The sequence below is a fragment of the Chlamydotis macqueenii genome, chromosome 5, assembly GCF_036417535.1.
Source record: "Chlamydotis macqueenii isolate bChlMac1 chromosome 5, bChlMac1.mat, whole genome shotgun sequence".
Lineage (NCBI taxonomy): Eukaryota > Metazoa > Chordata > Aves > Otidiformes > Otididae > Chlamydotis > Chlamydotis macqueenii.
In genome coordinates, this window is record NC_141560.1 from 441,772 (window position 1) to 463,002 (window position 21,231).

General features: G+C 57.9%; 1 protein-coding gene across 2 annotated transcripts in view; it reads left to right on the forward strand.

Moving 5' to 3' along the window:
• Positions 1-21,231, forward strand: part of LRFN5 (leucine rich repeat and fibronectin type III domain containing 5) — a 42,719-nt gene that overhangs the window by 18,784 nt on the left and 2,704 nt on the right. Inside the window, exons 2-3 of one of the 2 annotated variants that reach the window (XM_086749964.1) lie at positions 14,503-15,910; positions 16,616-18,139. In XM_086749964.1, coding sequence (XP_086606090.1) covers positions 14,523-15,910; positions 16,616-17,558 — 2,331 coding nt within the window. In that variant the 5' untranslated portion in view covers positions 14,503-14,522 and the 3' untranslated portion in view covers positions 17,559-18,139. Of the gene's footprint in view, positions 1-14,502; positions 15,911-16,615; positions 18,140-21,231 lie in introns of those variants that run through there. The other variant, XM_086749965.1, reaches the window with a different exon arrangement.

Sequence of the window (21,231 nt, forward strand, 5' to 3'; positions counted from 1 at the left end):
GCTAATGAAAATTGATAGAAAAATTAAATATGATTAGGTCCGGGGGGAACTGTGCTGTCAGCTCCTCCCGGCCGGATCCCTCACCTCTCCCTGCCCGCCTCCCACTGCCTTTGCTCTCCTCCCACACACATTCCCTCACGATTTCCACCGCAGGCTCTTCCCGCAGACCTGGCCATGCAAAGCAGCAGGATCTCCTGCCCTTCCTGCTCCGGGAAAGCTGGCCTTCGGGATGCACTGCCAGGACGGCACCAGCCGTGCTCAGCCCCTCTCCCATGCCCTGTCCTGGCAGCTGCTCCTGCTGGGACGCTCTGCCTTCCCCAGCTCCCTGTCTCCCCGTCCGTGCCTCCTCTGCTCATCGCTCAATGGTGTGTGTGGGATTTCTGGGTTTCTGCAGTGCTTGCTTTCCCCAAAGCACCCTCGGGGCATCCGGAGCTCAGGAAGCCATCTGGGATGCGTGCCCACCCCCACATAGCGGTTCCTCGTCAGTCCCAGTTGCCGTCTGGGCCGTGCCGGTGGAGCGGGGGGAGCAGGGTGCCACAGGCCTGCAGCCCCTCCTGGGCAGAGTGTCGGCGTCAGGCACCGGTGCCCGGCGAGCCGTTTCTCTGTGGGTCGCTGTGCTGGCGGGGGCACGGGGTCTCTGCGATCAGGCGCGGCAGCGGACGGTGTGGGAGGTGCCCCGTGCTCTGGATGTGGAGTCGCGGACACCAGCCAGCCTCATGGCCCGGGACCCCTCTCCAGCCTCAACAGCTCAAAGTGGTGTGTGTTGCTGGAGCCTGGCTCTTCCAGGGCGAGCGCCCGCTCCTCGCGTGGATGGATGCCCCTGGCAGCTGGAGGTGCTCTCAGGTGCTCCATGTTTTGCAGTGCTGTTTCGGGAGCGTTCCGTGTTTTACAGGGCCTCCCACTGTCCGGCCCAGTTCCCGATTCCTCTCCAGGGTTATCCCTGAGACTCCAGTCTCATGGCTTCCCTTCCCACATCAGGAATAGGAGTTTCGTTGTCTCTCCCATCTCTTTCCAAAGCCTGTCTCTCAGCAGTCTGTGTTTCCCAGGGGCGGTGGTCGCCCCTCTGGTACCCTTTGTGTCCTGAGCTGTGCTCTGCGGGCTCGGAGGCTTTAACTGGCGCGCACCTCGTAGTTTCTTCTTGCCTTTGCTAGGTAGGGTCGGGATTTACCGTATCGTGACAGGACGTGCAGGAAGGACGACCCCCAGCTGTTGGTTACACAGAGTCCCGCCCGGGCCGGCAGCAGGGAGAGCTGCTCCAGGCCTGGTAGCCTGCGCCGGAGCCCCTCGCTGCCGTGGCGTTTCCGAGAGTTTGGCGTTCAATTGCTCGGCAGCTGTGTAACCGGTGATGTCGGAGGCCGTGTGAGGATGCCTGTCCGCAGTCCCTGAACGCTGCTCCCATTGCCGCCCCGCAGACCGCTGGACACCGAGCGCAGGGAGTGCCGGCTGGGCACCTGTTTGCCATGACCGTGTGATGGTGCAGTCACGGTGCTAATCCGGCTAACGACGAGTCCCTGGCCCTCAGCGTGAGTGCGTCCAAGGCCGGTTTGATGGCTCCCACGTGTCCTGAGCTCTGCTCACAGACCTCTATTCAGAGCAAGGCTGCACATTCCACAGGCTCTGCCGGCTGTCCCGTCCCCATCCTGCCCAACACAGCTTTCCTTACTCATTTCCCTGTACCCAGGGACCTGCGGTAGTCTCCACAGCGCACCGGGGTTTTAAGCCCTTTGGCATCATTATTCCATTGCCTCTAAATAGTGAGCCAGCAATTATGGAAAGAGCTGATATGAACTGATAGCGCAGGCTTGCCGTATAATTTCCTGATCGTGCTACGGAGATAGGCTTAATGACTTTCTGCAGTGTGGTATCTTCTGCTGTGCCCTCTGCAAATTTACTTTTCACTCTTTCTGGGGGGGTAAGTTCCCTGATTTTTGAATCCAGCGGAGGTGCAATGAGTTATGTTGTGTGTCACCCAAGGGAGCGACTCGCTGGGTGCCACCAGGATGGGGCTGCTGGCGGCGGTCGTCAGTCACTGCAGCCTGTGCAGCCAGAGCTGGTGTGCGCTGCTGTGCCTGAGGTCTGCCTGCCAGAGACGGCCAGGCATCCCTGCGACCGAGCATCCCTGCGGCCGCGCGTCCCAAGGCTGAGCATCCCTGCGACCGAGCATCCCTGTGGCCGCGCGTCCCCAAGGCTGAGCATCCTTGCGACCGAGCATCCCTGCGGCCGCGTGTCCCCAAGGCTGAGCATCCCTGCGACTGAGCATCCCTGCGACCGAGCATCCCTGCGGCCGCACATCCCCAAGGCTGAGCATCCCTGCAACCGAGCATCCCTGCGGCCGCGCGTCCCCAGGGCTGAGCATCCCTGCTGCCAAGCCTCCCCGGACCCAGCACTGCTGCGCTCGCCTCGCCTGCCCCTGGCAGACAGCACCGGGCAGAGCTGGGATTCAGCACCTCTGCCCAAGTAACCGTTTAGTTTCTGTCTTCCCCTTGACTGCCACTGATCTCCAGTTTGCTGTCTGTCCTGTTTTCAGAGCTCTGTTAACATTTCCTGCAGCTTATCGTTACTTTCTTCTGTTGTTTTTCCCTATATGAGGAAACCATAAATATGTATTTTAGAGCCATCAGTTTTTTTCGAGCGTGCAGAGCACTACCTCCTGAAAAAATCCCAGCAGCAGATTTTGAGCCAAAGGGAAGACTGCAAAAATAGTTTCTCCCTTATGGCACATTGAAAGTTTCTCTTTTAGGTGAAATTGTCCAACCCTGACAGATGTATTTGAAGTTTTAAAAAATACAGGTCCCAATATTTCACTGAAACGATCATCCTTGGTAGGTGAAGGAAAATACTGCTCTTAGCGTGCCCATTGATTTCCTCTGGATCTAAATACGAACCAATCCACCCGATTCCTGCTGCAGCTGTGCACGCGCGGTCAGAAAGCTCTTGTGTTCGTGTTTCGGTGAGGCTGTTCCAGGCTTGCTCCATGGCCCGGCTCTGCTTTCGATTTCTGTGTGCAGCCGGAGGGATCGCCGAGAGCTGCGTGAGCCCGTACGGGGTCTGGGCATCGGCCGGCCCCGCACTCCCCCTGCCCCGGCACTGCCCTGCGGGTGCTGAACACAGACCGTGTGTGCTGATGGTGCCGTCACCGGTGTCACGGGCTTTTCTGGCGCCGGATGTTGGCTGAGTCGTGGTGTGCTCCCGCATCCCAGGAATTTCCCATCTCCTGGCAGTGCTTGAATTCCCTGCGCAGCGGTGCCCAGCTGGGACAGGAGCGTCACCCCAGTGCCTAGCGCCCATCCCTGCCGTCCCCTTTCTCGAGCTTCGTTTCTCTGATCACGCGGTTCCTCCAGACTCCTCCAGCTGCCTCAGCTTTGGACTGCGAGAGGGTTGACTTTGCCTCCAGGACAACCAGGACTGGAGCTGTCGCCGAAGCTGGGGAGGGCCGGAGGTGGGAGCAGCGGCGGGGGCTCCACGGGGTGCTGTCTGCCAAGAGAGAGCCCACAGGGACCCCCCGCCCCAGTCCCACGGCCTCCCCACACTGAGGGCTGTGCTGGGAGCCCAGCGGGGCTGCGGGGGTCGCTCCCCTTCCCACGGAGGGGGACTGCTTGGGCTTCCAGGCGAGATAACGTGGTGGATTAATTAGACGGTTAAGTGCTAATAGCAATTGAGAAGAGATGTGTGTGCTGTATGCCCCTAAGTTTGAATTTATTAAACCTCCTTTCTGTATGGCCTATTAATTTTTGATGACTTTAGATAAATTGCATTCAGCCTGAAATAAATTAAAATAAGCGCATATAAATCATTTACTATTCTTGGCTTCTGCAAAACAAATTTCCATTCCGGCTCTTGTTGTCCTTCTTTTATTACATGTATTCTGCCGGAGCACATCATTCGTTACCGTGATGGAAATGTTTTATCTCCTTGAGATCCCTGGTTTTGCCTTTGAAGGGTCAGGGCTGCTGCAGAGGTGGCACATCTTCGATCTCTGCGGTAGCCTGTTCCGCCACATCTGTGTGAGTTACCAGGTACCAGTTCAGACGAAACACTCAATAGGTATTGTTTCACGGGAGGGATCTGCGGTTTGTACCTGGTTAAGTTACACTTTAGAACTTAAAATCCAGTTTATGTTTTATGGCTCACATCCGCGAGTGATGTTCAGGCAAGGGTAGAGGCAGCCCTAAGCAGCGCCCGTCTGGTTTTAGATCGTTCAGTTTACTGCGTGTTTATGTCAGAGTACAGTGACTAAGAGAGGAATTGGCCTCAGTTAATCCCCCAACAACTGCAAGATATTGTTCCCGGGATAATAAATGTCCATCTGGAGTAGATCATTGGTGGTTTCCTTTCCATCTAGTGTTGCAGCCTGCGCAGAAGTGGGGCAGTGAAGAAATGAGTTATTTTTGCCGTGCTGGTTGAAGCCTACAGACTGTTCGGGCGTGGAAATTCCCTTGTGATTAAGCCCCCGGTTTTCCTTTGGTGTGTCGCGCTGCTGACCCCCCTCTCTGGTCGTGCTCCCTCCTCCTCCTGGTCAGACCGCCTGCGTTTGGCGTGCGGGGTGCCTTGGCTGTGGCCCGCGCCCCCCGCTCCCGCTTTGTGCCCATCCGCTTTTGGTCTCTGGGCTGGTGCCCGTAGAGGAGCGCAGGCGTCGGTGCAGTAAAAACCTTGGTGTTTGTTAGGAAAGGGAACCTCGGGAATAGTTTTATTACGTTTTTATCACAGCAGTGGGTTTGAAAGTGCCGGCGTTGGGCATCCTGCGCTGGCGTACGGTGGCGGTCAGGAGGGGGTGGCGTCAGGGGCGTCGGGGAGGGCGTGTGTCGGGCTCTGCCAGGCAGTTGTACATCCGGCTGGCTGTGCGGCGTCCCTTTGCTCTCCATTCCTGGAGCAACCCGGTGCCTCGCTGTCCCGTGTGCGCCTCGTCACTCCCCTCTGCGGCACCGTGGTTGCGGCTCAGCTTCCCCGGCGAGCCGAGGAGCGAGGAGGCCTCGCCGGTGGAGGGCCCAGCCGCGCAGGGGGGCACAAGCCGAGGCGATGGGCTGGTTTGGAGATCCCTGCGGGTGCCGTCCTCCTGCCCGCCATAGCCGGTCACACTTGCAAAGCGGTTTGGATGCGGTTTGTTGTGGGGCGAGTTGTTTATCAGCTGCGGCACGTCAGGGCGCGTTGCCTCGTGTGTTCAGCGGCACACCGGGCCGGGGGCGGTCCCGGCTTGCATTCGGGGTTTGGCTCTGGGTAAAGTGACCCGTGCGATGAGCGAAGGCGGCCTTGCCAAGCAGCGTTGTGCCCATGAGCACCGAGGGCATCGAAAGTGGAGCGAGCGTAAGGCGGGGGCTGCGCAGCGGTGCCGGGGGCTGCGCTGGCGCAGAGCCGATCTGGCTGCAGATGCGCGGTGGGTCTGTGCCTCCTGCGCAGGGCTGCGCTGCGCTGTGGCGGCCAGCGCTCCTTCTCCCCGAGTACCCTCCGGTTCCTGCCTGCCGGATTTCGTCGCCGAGCCTGGCTGCACGTTTCTTCACGCCTTCACCGCGAGTGCACTCTGGGATTGCAGATCTTCTGTGTCAATTAATTTAAAAAAGCACCCGAGTAGCGACGGGGAGGAAGCTCCTCGCGCAGAGGTGCGGGGTCCCAGCTGTCCCAGCGCTCCGAGTGAGACCCGCTCTCTGCGGAGCTGCCGCAGAGCCGGCACCCCCAGAGCATGGAGCTCAGGACGCAGCTGGGAATGGGGCTGGTGAGCACCGCTGCTCGTGGCAGAGAGCAGCCCGCTGCCTTACGCTCCCAGCTTTCAGCTGGCTGCAGCGCGTACCTGCGAGCACGGGGCTCCGCGGCGCGTCAGCGAGTGCCGTCCCAGGGCAGGTGGATGCGTGGGGGGTGGCAGTGAGTGCCAGAAGCGGGTCCCTTCCCAGGCATGGGCACCAGGATAATCGTCAGAGGAAGGATGACGGACCGGATCTGGAGGTAAAGATGAGGCTCCTATTTGTTGTGGATGAAGCACTGCATCTAAACCTGGGAGTATGCAGGCATTTTTGAAAATATTACCTTTTTATTAAAGAGTAATCCTCTGAATTTGGGGGAAGGGCACAAAGTCTCTGTGGAGCTATACTGGGAAATGGAACTGGAAGTTTTGCAGCATTGAGTTTATCCCTGTGCTGGGGCAGCCGGGGCGGTTCCTGTCGATGCCCCGTTTAGAAGGCAAGGAGCCCCTGGTGCCCCTGCGCCTTTGCCCGTGGATGTTTTTGGCTGTGGATAAATCTGAGCTTTCTGTGCCCCAAAAGCCGTCGCGTGACACAGCCCCAAGCGAGGCAGAGCTTTCCCCGTCCCACATGATTTTTGCAGCTTGCGGGAGTGAGCAGTGGCTCCAAGGTGAATCCAGGGCTTGGCGGGGATGTTGGCTCTGCTGTTTCCAGGAGAGGATCCCCACGGCTGGGGTGTTTGTTCGGGTGCGCAGAGCCTGTGCGCACGCTCTCTCTCGCCATGGCTTCGTTTCGAACAGCAGTGTTGGGGCTGGTGGGGCAGGAGGCTGCGCCAGCGCTGTGGACGCATTGCCCCCACGTGCAGGATGGGTGAGGGGAAGCGGGGCGGCCCCAGCAGCACCCCAGTCTGTGTCTGGGCTCTGTCAGCCCTTTGTCCTGGGAAGGGGGGGTTTGGCAGTGGGAAACATCCCAATTAGTGTCCAAACGGGTTGAAACAAAGTGTCTCGTTTTGGTTTTGTGAATGGCATATCAGGTTTTTGATAGAAATAGTGAGATATTCCTCATGGGCGGCCGTGCCCTCACCCAGCCGAGGCAATGCTGGGGCCGGCCGTGCCCTCACCCAGCCATGGGGATGTCGGGGCTGGCTGTGCCCTCGCCCAGCCATGGCGATGCCGGGGCTGGCCGTGCCCTCGCCCAGCCATGGCGATGCTGGGGCCGGCCATGCCCTCGCCCAGCCATGGCGATGCCGGGGCTGGCCGTGCCCTTGCCCAGCCATGGCGATGCCAGCCCCACTGCTGCTCAGGGCTGCCGGGGCGGAGGAGACGCGTCTGCGCGAGCCGCACGCTGTGTTAGGAGAGCGGCAGCTGCTTGGCGGAAGCCCTGGGCCGTGGCCGTCTCCCTTCCCCTTGGCTTCCAGCTGCTCGGAAATGCTCTGTGTTCCAGACGAGTCTCTGGCCTCTGCGCGTCCTTTCGCAGCAGTTAGCCTGCGATTTGGGTACACTCCCCGAGAACGGGTACCCAGGCCCGTCATGTGAGCACGTGACTGCACCCGCGGCCCGCGCTTGGCCACCTCAGCCACGTTGGGTGCCTGTTCCCGGGCAGGCTCCCTGCTGGCGAGGGGTCCCGGGTGGTGGTGGCCCTGGGGAGCCTCTTTCCCCACGTCAGGGCTTGCCCCTTGCCCCTCCACACGCAGGCCTGTCTGTGGGGAGCGCGCCTGCTCCCGGCAAACTGCGCTGGCCGGCCGAGTGCCAGGCGGATTGGGCAGGGGCGAGCGCGGCAGCCTCACCTCCCCGCACCGCCCAGGACCATGATGACAGAGGGGTGTCACAGCAAATCTGTCACGTTTGTGGTGTTTTGGTGTTGCAAAAACGCTTAGTTTTGAAAACGCCACGATATTCCCATTCACTACAAATATTTTGCTAAGTTAAAAGCTGCTTTGTTTAACAGTTACCCACTTCATTCACTTAGGCTTGCCCGCATTTTTAATCTGCGCAATTAATGCTGGTATTGCAGTCAGCATTGAGGATATTTGTGTGGTATTTCATATGGTAGTGCCGTGGTAGCTGGAAAATGCCATAGCTTCGTGTTCCTGACTTTACCCTGACGTTTGTTTGTTGGCGTACTTGTGATGGTTTTTGTGAGAGCAGGGGCGATGGGTGCGTGGACAATGGGTGTGGGGGCGATGGGTGCTAGGGTTGGGGGCCATTGGGAGGCCCTGCCAGCCCAGGGCCGGGTTTCAGGCAGGGGACTGTGGCCGGGCTCCCCTGCCATCCCCGGATCCTGTCCCTACGCTGCGGGGCTGTGAGCTCCGAGAGCTGACGGAGTGAGACATGGACATGGGGAGGGGGCGGGGGTGATTGTGCTGCCTTGCGCTGCGTACAGAAAAGAAAGGGAAGGAACTCATAGTGCACTTTTTGTGGAGGGGCCTGGCAAGGCGGCACTGTCTGCCGGAGCCCAGCTGTGCGTGCAGAGGCCTGCCAGCCAGGACGCCCCACCGGCAGCCCTTGCGGTGTGTTGGTGCACGTGTTTTTTGGCAGGAGCGAGAGGAAAATCATGCGTAGGGGTGGTGGGCGGTTCAGGTGGTAGTCTGATGCTTGCTGGTAGTCACTGGTGTGCACTGGTTTGGAGTTGCCATGGGAAGTCGGGGTTTCACTGGGAGGGAATGGCGCTGCTGGGCCAAGGGGCTGTATTGCTGGGACGTTTTATTTCAAGGACGAGGAGGAAATGCAATAAAAAAAGCCAGAACAGGCTCTCAGCGGTGCCTGCCTGAGCCCGGGGCAATTGCACAGCTACCCACGCCGCGCATCAGGTTTTACACTGGGCGGATGGCGCGCTGGGTTTTACACCGGGCGGATGGGAGCGGGACTGTCTCCCTTACTTTTCCTAAGTGTGAATGCAGCCGGGAGGTGATTCTCTCTGCACGCTGAATACTGACAGCCAGAGGCTGAGCGCTCAGAGGAATGGCCGGGGCGCGCGTGGCCGGGCGCCCTCACAGCTGGGTGCGTTTCGGTAGCAATCGCCGTCAGCCCTCACAAAACCGGGGCCGGGGAGTGAACTGTGCTGCTGTGAGACCCCAGCGCGGGAGGGCTCATGTGGGAGCGTCCACAGGGCTGGGAGAGACCCCCGAGCCCACTGCCTGCCCCAGGCCAGGTGACCCCGGGGGTCCCGCAGCCCGCCAGCACGGCACCTTGCTTACCCATCTCCTCAGCGCGTGCTTTCATCGCAACGTCTGAACCAGCGGCTCTTTCAGAAGCCGCTCTGGTCTGTGCTCGTTTAAGTGTCCACCTCCCCACGCCACGGCGGACGCGGGCAGAGGTGCCCCCGCGAGCCCCGCGTTCCAGGGGCTGCGGGGGATCGCCCGGCTCGTTTTCTCTCGGCACAGCTATTAATAAATTACAGGGCTGCAGCCGCGTTCCTGCGCTGCCGCGTTGAGTCATCCCATGGATCGCTGTCAGCTCCAGTCTGTGATACAAATGCCTAATGAGCCGCCTTCGCCGCAGCCCCGCGTGTCGGAGTTCGCCTTCCTCCAGCACTGGTTCAGGGTTTAATTCATGGCATTTCACACGTGTTCGTAGCAGCCAGCAACGGCAGCAGCTGAGCAGTGTTGCGCGTAGCTCTCACATGCGGCCGTGCGCTCGGGGCCGCGCCAGCAGTGAGAGTGCGGGGAGCGTGTAGGGAGCGTGTGGGGAGCGTGTGAGGAGCGTGCGGGGAGCGTGTGGGGAGCGTGCAGGGAGCGTGCCCTGTGCTCTGCGCTGGCCCTGGCTCCCCAAGGGCAGCGTTTTCTCCCCAGTGCCATGGCTGGTGAAGAGCTGCCACCATCCCACTGATGCATCCTGCTGCCGGGCCTCCCCCGGCCGCTGCCCCCCTTTCTGCCCGCTCCACCCGAAGGGGTGCAGAGGTGCAGACCCCTGGGAGCTCTCGGCAGGGACCCCCTCGCCCTTCACCCTCAGCACGGTGCCCTGCTACGGCTGTGAGGGCAGCGGAAGCTCCCGAACATCAGCCAGGCACACGGCGTGGTCTAGGGCTTGCTGATACCGGTTCTGCTTTCTCTAGAAATCTCTTTAATTAAAATAATTGTTATTGTTCACTTTAATCTTGCCGGTTTAGACTTCATTACAGGGAGAAAAATGGCCTCCCACAATGCCTGGCTCTGCACGCGTACGGTTTGCGGCTCAGGCTGGAGGGACGTGGAGCGGCTGGTGCAGAGCTCGTTATCCCGCCTGCCCCCGGCGCTGGCCGTGCTTCACTCTGTGCGGGACATGACCTCTGGAGCGCATGCGGCCGCGGAGGCCTGGAGCGTCGCGGTGTGATGTCCTGCAGCTTTTCCAATTCCCAGAGTTTGGAGGGGCCAGCTGTATTTGTTGCGGTGTTTGAAGCCCTTTAACAAAGACCGGGCCACAGTATTTCCCCGTGGCGTGCCTGCCCGTGCTGACTGGCTGGTTCGGTCCCACCGCGAGTACTGCAGGCGCCAAAGGACCCACCGAGCCTGTCCCCGCAACGCACGCGGGCAGGTCGGGTGTCGGGAGCTGCCGTGAGGCTGAGGGCTCCGTGCTGCCTGCGTTGCAGTGAGGAGCCCATTGCTCCTCACCGGCACGCGAGGGCTTTGCGGCTGGCGGGGAACGAGGTGGGCGCTGCGGGGCGAGAGCCCGCCATGCTGGCCCGCCGTGCTGGCCCGCGGCAGAGCCCCAGCGAAACCTCTGGGCGAGGTTCTGTGAGCCAGTGTTTCTGTTTTCCTAAGGGCTTTGTTTCCTATTCAGCAAAACGCTGGGGCGTGTTTACAAATCATTGACCTCTGTGAAACTGAAGCTCCTTGTTCTCTGCTTAAGTAGTTTTAGCAGCTTGTACGCCGTATATCACAGCATCTTCATTTGTATGCACCCATTTTAGCATGACTGCGGGATGCCTTTGGAGACTGGTGCCAGCTATTTCCCCATCCTTCATCCCCAGCAGGTGAATATCGTCAGCTTCTAGACTCTTTTTTTCCCACCACGAAATTGCATTTGCAAAGACCTTGAAAATCATGGTTTCTGCTGAGGCTTGGAGGGGTAGGAGCGGCAGTCGATAGCTTCTGTCACGACCTTAGTGATGACGGATTAGCTCTGAGCCAGGCACTGTGTTAGCAGCTGGCGCGGAGTAGCTGCCGGAGTGCCGCGCTGGGTTTCCCTGGCACACCGACTCTGTGTGGCACCAGCCGTCTGAACAGGGTCGAATGTGGCGGAGATCATGTGCTAATTAATTGCTGTCTCCTGCATCCCGCTGCTTACGTGTGTTCTGCAATGCACAATATGCAGATGATCCATCCTAGCACCGGGCACATCGGCAGATGCTGCACTACGTATCCAAACCTGTTGCTCCCAAAGGGGATGGGGGCAAAACCCCCCAGCAAGCCACGCATTGGGAAAAAGAAGCAATCTCAGCCTGGTGTGCCTGACGTTTCATTCCCGTGCCCCTTGGATCAATTCCAGGCGGAAATTTCAAATTCCGTGGCTCTTTACATGACCTCAGTTTGTGGCTAGAACCAGTGGGTGTTATTTATTTTCGGGGCCCTTCTAGGTGCTCACGGGTGCTGCCGCTCGCCGTGCAGGTCCCGTCGGGGACTGCCGTGTTCGGTCACTCTGCATGGACGGGACAGCAGCGGGCGGCTCTGCCCCGGCCCCGAGGGCAGCGTGCGCCGGGGGCGACGGCCTTGTTCGCTCTCGGAGACAAAATGTATGGCATTCTCTCTGTATGGCAGTGAGCTGTGCAGCCTGCTGTAATGGGTAGTTTTTATAGACAGATTGGATAACTCAAATTATCAAATGTAGCAACAAAATAGATGTAAAAAATAGGACATGAGACTCTCGAATGTCACATGGTAGGGATACCTGTCTTTTTGCAGGCACCAAGTAATAAACGAAAGCAGCGTGCACCTTCCTAGCGAACGAGCATTCCTCTACTTGCTTTATTGTAGTAATGTGCTTTCTTTGTCTTCATTTTAATTCTTTAAGCCAGCAGTGTCTCCTGCTGCGCGGTGTGAGCTGTGTCCGTGCTGCCCTCGCTGCGGGCTGTCTGGGCGAGGGGCGGGGTGTGCTGGGACGGGGGGATGCACGGCCACCCGGCTGGCTCTCGGTGTCTGCTGTCGGCAGCTGTTCTAAGGCACCAGCCCTGCCGCTCCTGCCATCTTTGGGGAGATCTCAGCTGTGGGCCATCGCCGTGAGCCAGCGTCCTGCGCAGAGCACTCCTGTGAGGAAGCACTCTGCGGTCGTTCAGCTTTGGTCACATTTCTGTTACAACTTACGTGGCACTTCTAAAAAACCTGGTAAGGGTGGGTAAGGAACTGTTTACCAGGAACAGCTGGATGCTGGGCATCGCATTGTGGACATTTTGTCCAGAGGATGCTGTCAGAGACTGTATCAAAAGTTCTGCTGAAATCCAGAAAACTCCACTTCCAACCCCAAAACCTGGCCGTAACCTTGTCGTTCCGTCTGTGGTTTAAGTCTGCGTCTCCTTTATCACCGTTCCAGCTTGTAACAGTATTTCCACATTTGTAAATGCATCTTGCTGATTTGGTTTTAATCTTGTATAGCTCTTCAAATGGACTTGGCTGAGTCCAAGCACATCACTTTAATCACAGCTACAAATCTAAATTAGCAGTATGAAGTTAGCGAATCCAGATGCGCGTGGTGTCCCAGCCATGACCGTCTGGGGAGCCTGGCAGTCGTGCTGCAGGCGCCTGAGCCGCCGAGTCCGTCTGAATCTGGAACGTGCCAGAGCAAGGTTAAAAGAGAAAAGTCCCACCTGCGGAGGGTGGGTGATAGCTCACGGCCGTGTCTGCGGCTGCTGCGTCAGGCGGTGGCTGGCCGGGGATCACCACGGGGCTTGGGGGTTGGCATGGGTGGTTTGCTCTGCTGTGCTTCCTCCTCCGCTGCTCGGCATCACCGTCCTCCTCCGGGTCCGTTTCACCTGCGGGACCACCCTGAGCTGCAGTGCTGGCACGGGCTGGATGAAACTGAATCCACAAACGTACTGAACGCTGCCTGGGAAGTTTGCTTTCTGCTCCAGCTCACGCTAGTGGTACCAGTAACAGTGATGGTAGTGACAGACCGTGCCTGCAGCAGCGTACTCTGTTGAAGACAATGGAGACTTCAGAGGTGGAATCAGTAGTCCTGAAAACCTACAGCCCCTGGTATGAGGGAAAAAAAAATGGATAGTGCTGAAGAGCAGGGCTTAGGGGCTGGTGTTTTCACTCGTCCTTTTTGCAACTTGTGGGCTCCTCTTAGTTTGCATGGTACTGTGGATGGACTACGGACAGGCTGGACAGTAGGAGCAGCAATTATTGTTCTGACGTTAAAAGTCTTTAAATATCCATGACGATTCAAGACTCTGCTTATGGCTGGCTGTGAAACTTGATTTTGTTTTAGATGAGGTTCGTGAGTACGTTTCTGGGATGATAATGTGTCTGAGTAATCCCATCCGTACACGTACGATGTGATCAGTCCCAAAGGGGGCCGAGCGCTTCATTTCCGACGCAGAGTCCTGCTGAGGCCCGTTGCTTACGGCTGCCCAGGTTTCCTCTCAGACGCGCAGGTGCTCCTCCGCAGGACAGTGCCTGCTCCGTGCGGAGCGTCCGCCTGCCCACCGCCAGCCGCGCGCGAGGGATGCCGGCGCAGGGCTGCGCAGACACCGGCGCCGCGGCTCCTGCGGAGCGCTTGGCGTAGTCACTGATGGATGAGTGAGCTGGTGCGGGCGCTGTTGTTATCGTCCTTGTTTCCATACTCTGAGGTTCCTGGATCTAGCAGTGTGGGAGATAAGGCTAATTGAACTGTCAGGCTTTCGGGAGAGGAGTGCAGCGCTGCTGGCTGTGGGAAACCGTGATGGTCTAAAATTAGCCCGTGTTCTGGTTTTATTTAGATCCTTGTTGTGGGAGCTTTTCTTGTTTTGGTTTTTTGTTTGTTTTATTTGCATTTTTGGGTTTTGAATGGCCTAAAGTTGGGTTCTTCTGAGTTCCTTGCCGTGTCGGGGCAATCCCAGGCACTGAACTCCTCAGCAGGGCCTGTTGTGGTAGGATGAGGGGTCATGGTTTTAAACTAAAAGAGGGGAGATTCAGATTGGATGTAAGGTACAATTTTTTATGCTGAGGGTGGTGGAGCACTGGCCGAGGTTGCCCAGAGAGGTGGTGGATGCCCCATCCCTGGAAACATTCCAGGCCAGGTTGGCCGGGGCTCTGAGCTACCTGATCTGGTTGGAGATGTCCCTACTTTGGGTGGGCTTTAACAGTCCCTTCCCACCCAAACCATCCTGTGATTCTGTAGCATTAAGAGCTTAAGTGTTCGGTGGAGATGGCTATAAGCCCATTGAATTGCCGTGATTTAGAGGCCACTGAGAGTTTTAGCCTAGGAAGTAAAGCACGCAGCAGCCCTCATTTCGGATGAATAGATGGCGTTATGGCAGAGTGCGGCCAGGAGCGTGGCTCTGAAAGCCGAGTGCCTGCCGTGGAGGTGCGCTGCTCGGCGGGGATGGGCTCCAGCAGGAGCGGCCCGAAAGGCACTGCTGACACCCTGTCCGGTGCTGCCAGCTGCTCCAGACGGCTCGGTCGTTGGTATGTAAGTGTCTGGGTCTCTGTGTGTATGCAAGTATGTATATATACGTGTCTCTTGGTTGTTCCTCTGGAAGGTAGTATGGAAGCTCTTATGTCAGAATGCGGAGAGTGATAAAGACAGCAGTTGACAAGAAGAGGGTGACACACCGTTACGTGAACCTCAGTTTCTCGATGTAACCACAGTTTGTCTTTGCTTTTTTATTGTGTTATTTTCTGATCTCGCAGAGACTAACAGAGGTTTGCTCTCTCTTACAGGCTCTCGAACCCGATCTACAATGGAAAAACTGCTCCTGTTTCTGCTGTTCATTGGCATAGCGGTGAGAGCGCAGATCTGCCCAAAGCGCTGTGTCTGTCAGATTTTGTCTCCGAACCTTGCCACCCTTTGTGCCAAGAAAGGGCTCTTGTTTGTTCCTCCCAACATTGACAGGAGGACTGTGGAGTTACGGCTGGCAGACAACTTTGTTACAAACATTAAAAGGAAAGACTTTGCCAATATGACCAGCCTGGTGGACCTGACGCTGTCCAGGAATACAATCAGTTTTATTACACCTCACGCGTTTGCCGACTTGCGCAATTTGCGGGCTTTGCATTTGAACAGCAACCGATTGACTAAGATCACCAACGACATGTTCAGTGGGCTCTCCAATCTTCACCACCTGATCCTGAACAACAACCAGCTGACTTTAATTTCTTCCACAGCTTTTGATGATGTTTTAGCTCTTGAGGAATTGGATTTGTCTTACAACAACCTGGAAACCATCCCCTGGGATGCGGTGGAGAAGATGGTTAGTTTGCACACTCTCAGCCTAGACCACAACATGATTGACCATATTCCTAAGGGGACCTTCTCCCACCTCCACAAGATGACCAGGTTGGACGTCACGTCTAACAAACTGCAGAAGCTACCGCCTGATCCTCTCTTCCAGCGAGCTCAGGTACTGGCAACCTCAGGAATTATCAGCCCCTCGACTTTTGCGTTGAGCTTTGGTGGGAACCCTTTGCATTGCAACTGTGAGCTTTTGTGGCTGAGGCGTCTTTCGAGGGAAGATGACCTGGAGACCTGTGCTTCTCCCACGCTCTTGTCCGGCCGGTACTTCTGGTCGATCCCTGAGGAGGAGTTCCTGTGCGAGCCTCCTCTCATCACCCGGCACACCCACGAGCTGCGGGTGCTGGAGGGCCAGCGGGCAGCTCTGCGGTGTAAGGCCCGGGGGGACCCCGAACCGGCAATTCACTGGATTTCACCTGAGGGCAAACTGATTTCAAACTCAACGAGGTCTGTGGTGTACGACAACGGGACGCTCGACATCCTTATAACGACGGTGAAGGACACGGGCTCCTTCACCTGCATTGCTTCCAACCCTGCTGGGGAGGCCACGCAGACAGTGGACCTGCACATAATCAAACTTCCCCACCTGCTGAACAGCACGAACCACATCCACGAGCCCGACCCCGGCTCCTCGGATATCTCCACCTCCACCAAGTCGGGTTCCAACGCGAGCAGCAGCAACGGGGATCCTAAAGTGAGCCAGGATAGGAAGGTGGTGGTTGCGGAAGCAACGTCCTCTACCGCCCTGCTGAAATTCAATTTTCAGAGGAATATACCCGGGATACGTATGTTCCAAATCCAGTACAACGGTACTTACGATGACTCCCTTGTTTACAGGTAAGGCAGCCCCGGCCCGCCCGCACGGGCCCCGCCAGGCTGCTCGCCGCTGACGAGCAGGTTCCCGCCCCGCGCCGGCCGAGCGGAGCCCTACCCCGGCAGCAGGTGGTGGGAGCCTTGGGAAGGACTCGTGCAATTTCCTGCTCAAGGATAGGGAAATTACCTTGGACGGTGTTATTTTCAGATAATCCAAATGGACCTCTAATCCTCTGAACGAGTCTGATTGGCAGGAAGGTTGTAAAGTTAGATGGGTTAAATGGATCTCAGTGCTCCCAGCTTTGTGAAAGCACGGGGTGAACGGTGTCCGTGAACGCGTCCTCGTAGCACTTTCTGGCGATGTCCGTGCTGGTGTACTGGCGGAGCGCAGAGAGGCGCTGTGCCGCCGGCCGTAACGGTCACGCCGTGCGAAACCCTCTTTTGCGCGCCGTGTGAAATTACCCTTGGTAATTTCTTTACATATTTGACGTGGTCACTGTCATGGGGGGCTCTGCCGTGCCGAGCCGTGCCGGGGGATTGGCGGCGATGCTGCCGCACCAAAGGCAGGGTAGCAGCTGCTGCAGGACGGTGAGCAGCCCTGCTGGGGTGGTGGCAGGAGTGGAGGAGCCGAGCCCTGCGGGTCTCACCACGGCCGGGGGCTGCAGCGCACAACGGGGAGGTGCCTGCGGGTCTGCCGGGTTCATTCACGCTGATTTCCTTCTCCTCCAGAATGATACCTCCCACAAGCAAAACCTTCCTGGTCAACAACCTGGCCGCCGGCACTGCGTACGACCTGTGCGTCCTGGCCATCTACGACGACGGGATCACCTCGCTCACGGCAACCCGGGTGGTGGGCTGCACGCAGTTCACCACCGAGCAGGACTACGTGCGCTGCCACTTCATGCAGTCCCAGTTCCTGGGCGGGACCATGATCATCATCATTGGTGGGATCATTGTGGCCTCCGTGCTCGTGTTCATCATCATCCTCATGATTCGCTACAAGGTGTGCAACAACAACGGGCAGCAGAAGGCCACCAAGGTCAGCAACGTGTACTCGCAGACGAATGGGGCTCAGATCCAGGGCTGCAGCGGGGTGCTGTCGCAGTCGATGTCCAAGCAGGCTGTCGGGCACGAAGAGGGCGTCCAGTGCTGCAAGGCTGCCAGCGACGGTGTGACGCAGTCGCCGGAGACCGGCTCCAGCCAGGACTCGGCCACCACTACCTCCGCTTTGCCTCCCGCCTGGACTTCCAGTGCTTCTGTCTCCCAGAAGCAGAAGCGAAAGCCGGGGCCAAAGCCCAGCAGCGAGCCGCAGAGCGAAGCTGTCGGCAGCATCGAGTCCCAGAACACTAACAGAAATAACTCCACTGCCCTGCAGTTAGCTAGCCGTCCCCCCGACCCCGTCAAGGGGGCCCCCACCTACAAAAGAGCACAATCAAAGCCAAGTAAGTTCCTCACCTTGCCAGCTGACGCATCCCGAGCCAAGCGCAGGCTCTCCCTGGGCGGCGAGCTGACGGAGCCCCGCTGCCCCGGCAGCGCCCGGGGCGCAGGTGGATTGTGGTCCAAAAGGAGCATGTCCATGAACGGGATGCTAGTGCAGTCAGACAGCTCCGGTGCGGATAGTGGAAAAGCAACTTTCTCCAGTTCTGAGTGGATATTGGAAAGCACTGTGTGACCCGCTTTTTTTTTCTTTTTTTTTTTTTTAATTTTATTTTTTGTTTTCATGAAAAAACAGAGCACCAATCGTTGTGTGAAACTCCCTCTCCCAGGGAATTGGATTTGGAAGTCCACTGTTGTCTCGCTGATTAATGGCTTGTTCATGCGGGGTTCTCTATCAGTCACCCAGTGCACACAAGGTTTTACTTAGTTTTCATTGGATTTTATTTAATATCAAAACCGAAGGCAACATTCAGAGATTAAAAAAAAAAAAAAGGAAAAAAAAAGATTAAGAGGTGAAAAAAAGCATGAAACAGCACCAGTGCCTTCCCTACTCTAGGACTGGCTTCCTGGTTCTGCAGTAGCAGAAAACAAAAGAGAGTTTCACAGAAAAAGCCTTTTATAAAGGAAATGAAATTTCCTCCAAGCTAACAAATAACCACTTCTGGATCAATCAGTAAAACGATATTTTTTAAAACGGTCAGACTGTACATTTCTTTTCCGTGACAATGGTGTTGCCTTTGTTTTTAGGCAGATGCTGTACAGAAACAACAACGCTGTGTTGTTATGTTGTGTAAAATAAAATATTCACTCCCTACACCAGCCAGCCTCGCGGTGACTGCCCGCCCCGCAGCCCTGCCCGCGCCCGCGGGCGCTGCTCGGCGGGTGCTGCCGCGGGCGCCGGGAGGAGGAGGAGGGTGCCGGGGCGAGGGGTCCCTCTCCTCCTGACGCAGTCCGACTCGCCGGGGCTGGGCGCCGGTGCAGCAGCCAGGCTCCGCCGCCGCATCTCCCCAAGAGGGTGCAGTGAGGGCTGTCCCCTTCTGACAGCGCGGGGGCCCAGAGCTGTGGGACGTGGGCAAGGGGAGCGCGGGAGCCCCCTGCACCCTGGCCGCAGCGACATGGGGTGCAGGGAGAGGCCGAGCAGGGGCAGCGAGCGGGGCCGGCACAGGGGTGGCTGATGGGATGGTGACGGTCATCTCCTCCTTGCCCAGGGTTTTTGGGGCTGTTTCCTGGGCCTCTGCGGTTTGTTCCAGTTCTCTTTAATCCCATGCGCAGCGGAGGGATGGAAGGTGGTCTCATCCCTGAGTGCCGGTCGGTGGCGGTGCCTGTGGGATAGGGTGATTCCCGGCCGGAATGTCAGGTGTAGCCGTATGGCAAGAGGGGACAGCAGTGGAAGTCCCCACGTGGTGAGGATGGCAGGCATGCTGCTGCGGCTCCGCTCGCTCTGCAGAAAAGGCTGCAGTTAGTATTAATTAAACTCCTGTGGTCATCACGTTTAAATTGGAGGCAGCTTAACTCTGCGGCGTTACTGCGTTCCCGGATGTCGAGTAACAGGTTTGGTATGGGCTTTGGGGCCATTAAAGTGACAAGTAGTTCAATTTTACAGCCTGCGTGCTTGTTCTTGAGGGTGGTGTAGCCCAAGCAGATGCCTGGGACACGCTGGCTCTGACCAGGGCAGCAGGTTGGCCCCGGCCCCGTGGCAGCCGTGGCAGGGGACGTCTGGCGACAGGGCGCGTGGTGTCCCGCAGCCCCCGGGGCCCTGTCTCGGGCCGACACGCGTGCCGGGTCACCCCTCTTGCTCTCCGCCATTGTGGGTTGCTCTCAGCGGTTTTTCTGCCTGTCGTGGAAGAACGGAGTCTGGGTGGGCGTGGTGTGAAGGACGTAAAAAGAAGAGGCTATTTCTTTTTTAGAAAGCCCTTTTACTTCCCTTGGGAAGTGCAAAGACCAAAAAAGAAACAAAACCTCAAAATTAGAATACCCGCTTCCTGCTGGAAAAGTTAAAAAGAAAAAGTCCCCCCGAGCTTTCTCTGGAAGTCGCCGTTCTTCCCGAGGGGCTGTGCACAGAGACCCGCTGTCAGAGCAGCGCGCCGTCGGCCCCGGCTGCGTTCGTCCAGGTCCAGGTGTTCTGGCTGCGAAGGCGTCGCCCGGCACAGGAAAAGCGCGTGCGCCCACGCCCCGGCGAGGAGCGGCTCCGCAGACAGCGCCTTGCTCTGCGCCGGCCTGGGGAGATGGCTCTTGAGGTTTTCTGCTGAGGTGTTTGTTTTAATTGTGCATTTTAAAACCATCAAATTGAAATGCTTTATGTGCTGTCTAAAATTGGATGTGAATGTCTAATGTTTTGTGAAAGTGCTAAAATATTAATAGCTTCTTGGGGTTCAGGGAGGTTTATTTTTATATTTTTAATTTTGTACTCAAAGAAATAATTTTCTAAACACTGCAGCTGGGAGTTGTGTCCACAGCACATCTGCGTAAGCAGCTCAGAAGGACCAATGTCCCTGTGCTCGGTTCATTCCCTGCCGACAGCGCGGGCGCGGCCGAGGGATGCTCTCGTGCAGTTTCTCTCCGCGGCGGAGAGGAGCGTCCCTTGGGACGGCACTGGGTGTGAAAGTGGCCATTCCCCCTGGGGTAGCCGCAGCTGGATGGTTTGTTTCACCCGGGCTTGTTTCAGTCGAAGCATGGAAAGCCTGTGAAGGAGGAAACCCCCGTCCTTTCTGTTCTGCCAAACCAGAGGTCGCCAACAGTTTGAGGCCGAGTGCTGCGGTCCTCCTTGGTCAGAATGACGTTGGTACGGCCTTCAGAGTGCGGTGCTGCAGCGTTTCCTGGCGCTGCAGAAATGAGAATACGAGTTCCGTAGGCCCAACAGCGGCGGGCAGTGAGTGCCGACAGGCGTGGCAGGGGGGTGGGACACGGGGGCTGCGGCTGGCCTGGCGCTGCCGTCCTGCCATCACCCTGCCTGCGGACCGGCTTTGCGGGGACTTGGGCCAGCAGCTGCCACCCTGCACCTTGGGCATCGCCCCGCTCCTTGGGACGCTTCTCCAAACAGATAAACCGGGGGTTGGGCCGTGAGGTGGTGTCTTTTCACAAGCACCAGCAGAGGAACTACTTCAGGAATTTGTTTTCTCTTATGAAAATTGCTGGCACGTGCTCCCTCCTGCACCTTTCCCTGATCCTTTCCTCAGAGCGTCCGTGCGTGCTGAAGAGGGCTGGTACAAACAGTGCCTGGATGGAGAAGCAGAGCTTTGTGGGGAGGAAAGTTTGTTGTGTTGGTTGTTTTCTGTGCTGCCTTTCTGCTTGTGTTCTGGGCATGTTCTGCAGTCAGTACACGGTGCTGCTCTGCCCTGGGTGCCAGTGTGGCTTTGTTTCTGCCAGCGAGTTCCCGTGTGTTTGACAGCCCTCCCCGCGCAGCCGGGCAGCCCTGTGATAACCGAGAGTGATGGCCCTGCGCCCCGTGCCTGGGAGGAGGACACGGCTCCTGGGCAGCGCCCGCTGCCTGCCCGGGGGTCCTGCCGAGGTGCCACCTTGCTCTCGTCTTGTCCCTGCTGGCTGCAAAGCTGCTGAAGCTCAAGGCTCTGGTACAGGGATGCTCCTGCCTCCTGGGGACCATGGAAGCCCCTTGGCCAGTGCTCCGGGATGGCACAAAGCCTCTCCTAGCAATTCCTTAGGCACCGGAGCGCGGTCTCTGCGCCAGGTGGATGTGTGGCATTGAGCATCCCGGGCCGGCGGAGAGACACTGAGCTGTGGCGGCTGACAGCCCTGCTGCAGCCAGCGCTCGCTGCGTGTGCGCCCTCGAGAAGGCGCAGCGTAGCCCTTCCTGTGCCGCTGCGAAACCGTACCCAGAGCCACAGCAGGCACCCGCACGGAGAGGGAGCGCATTCCCTCCCCCAGCAGTGGGTTCACCCAGCAGAAGTAAT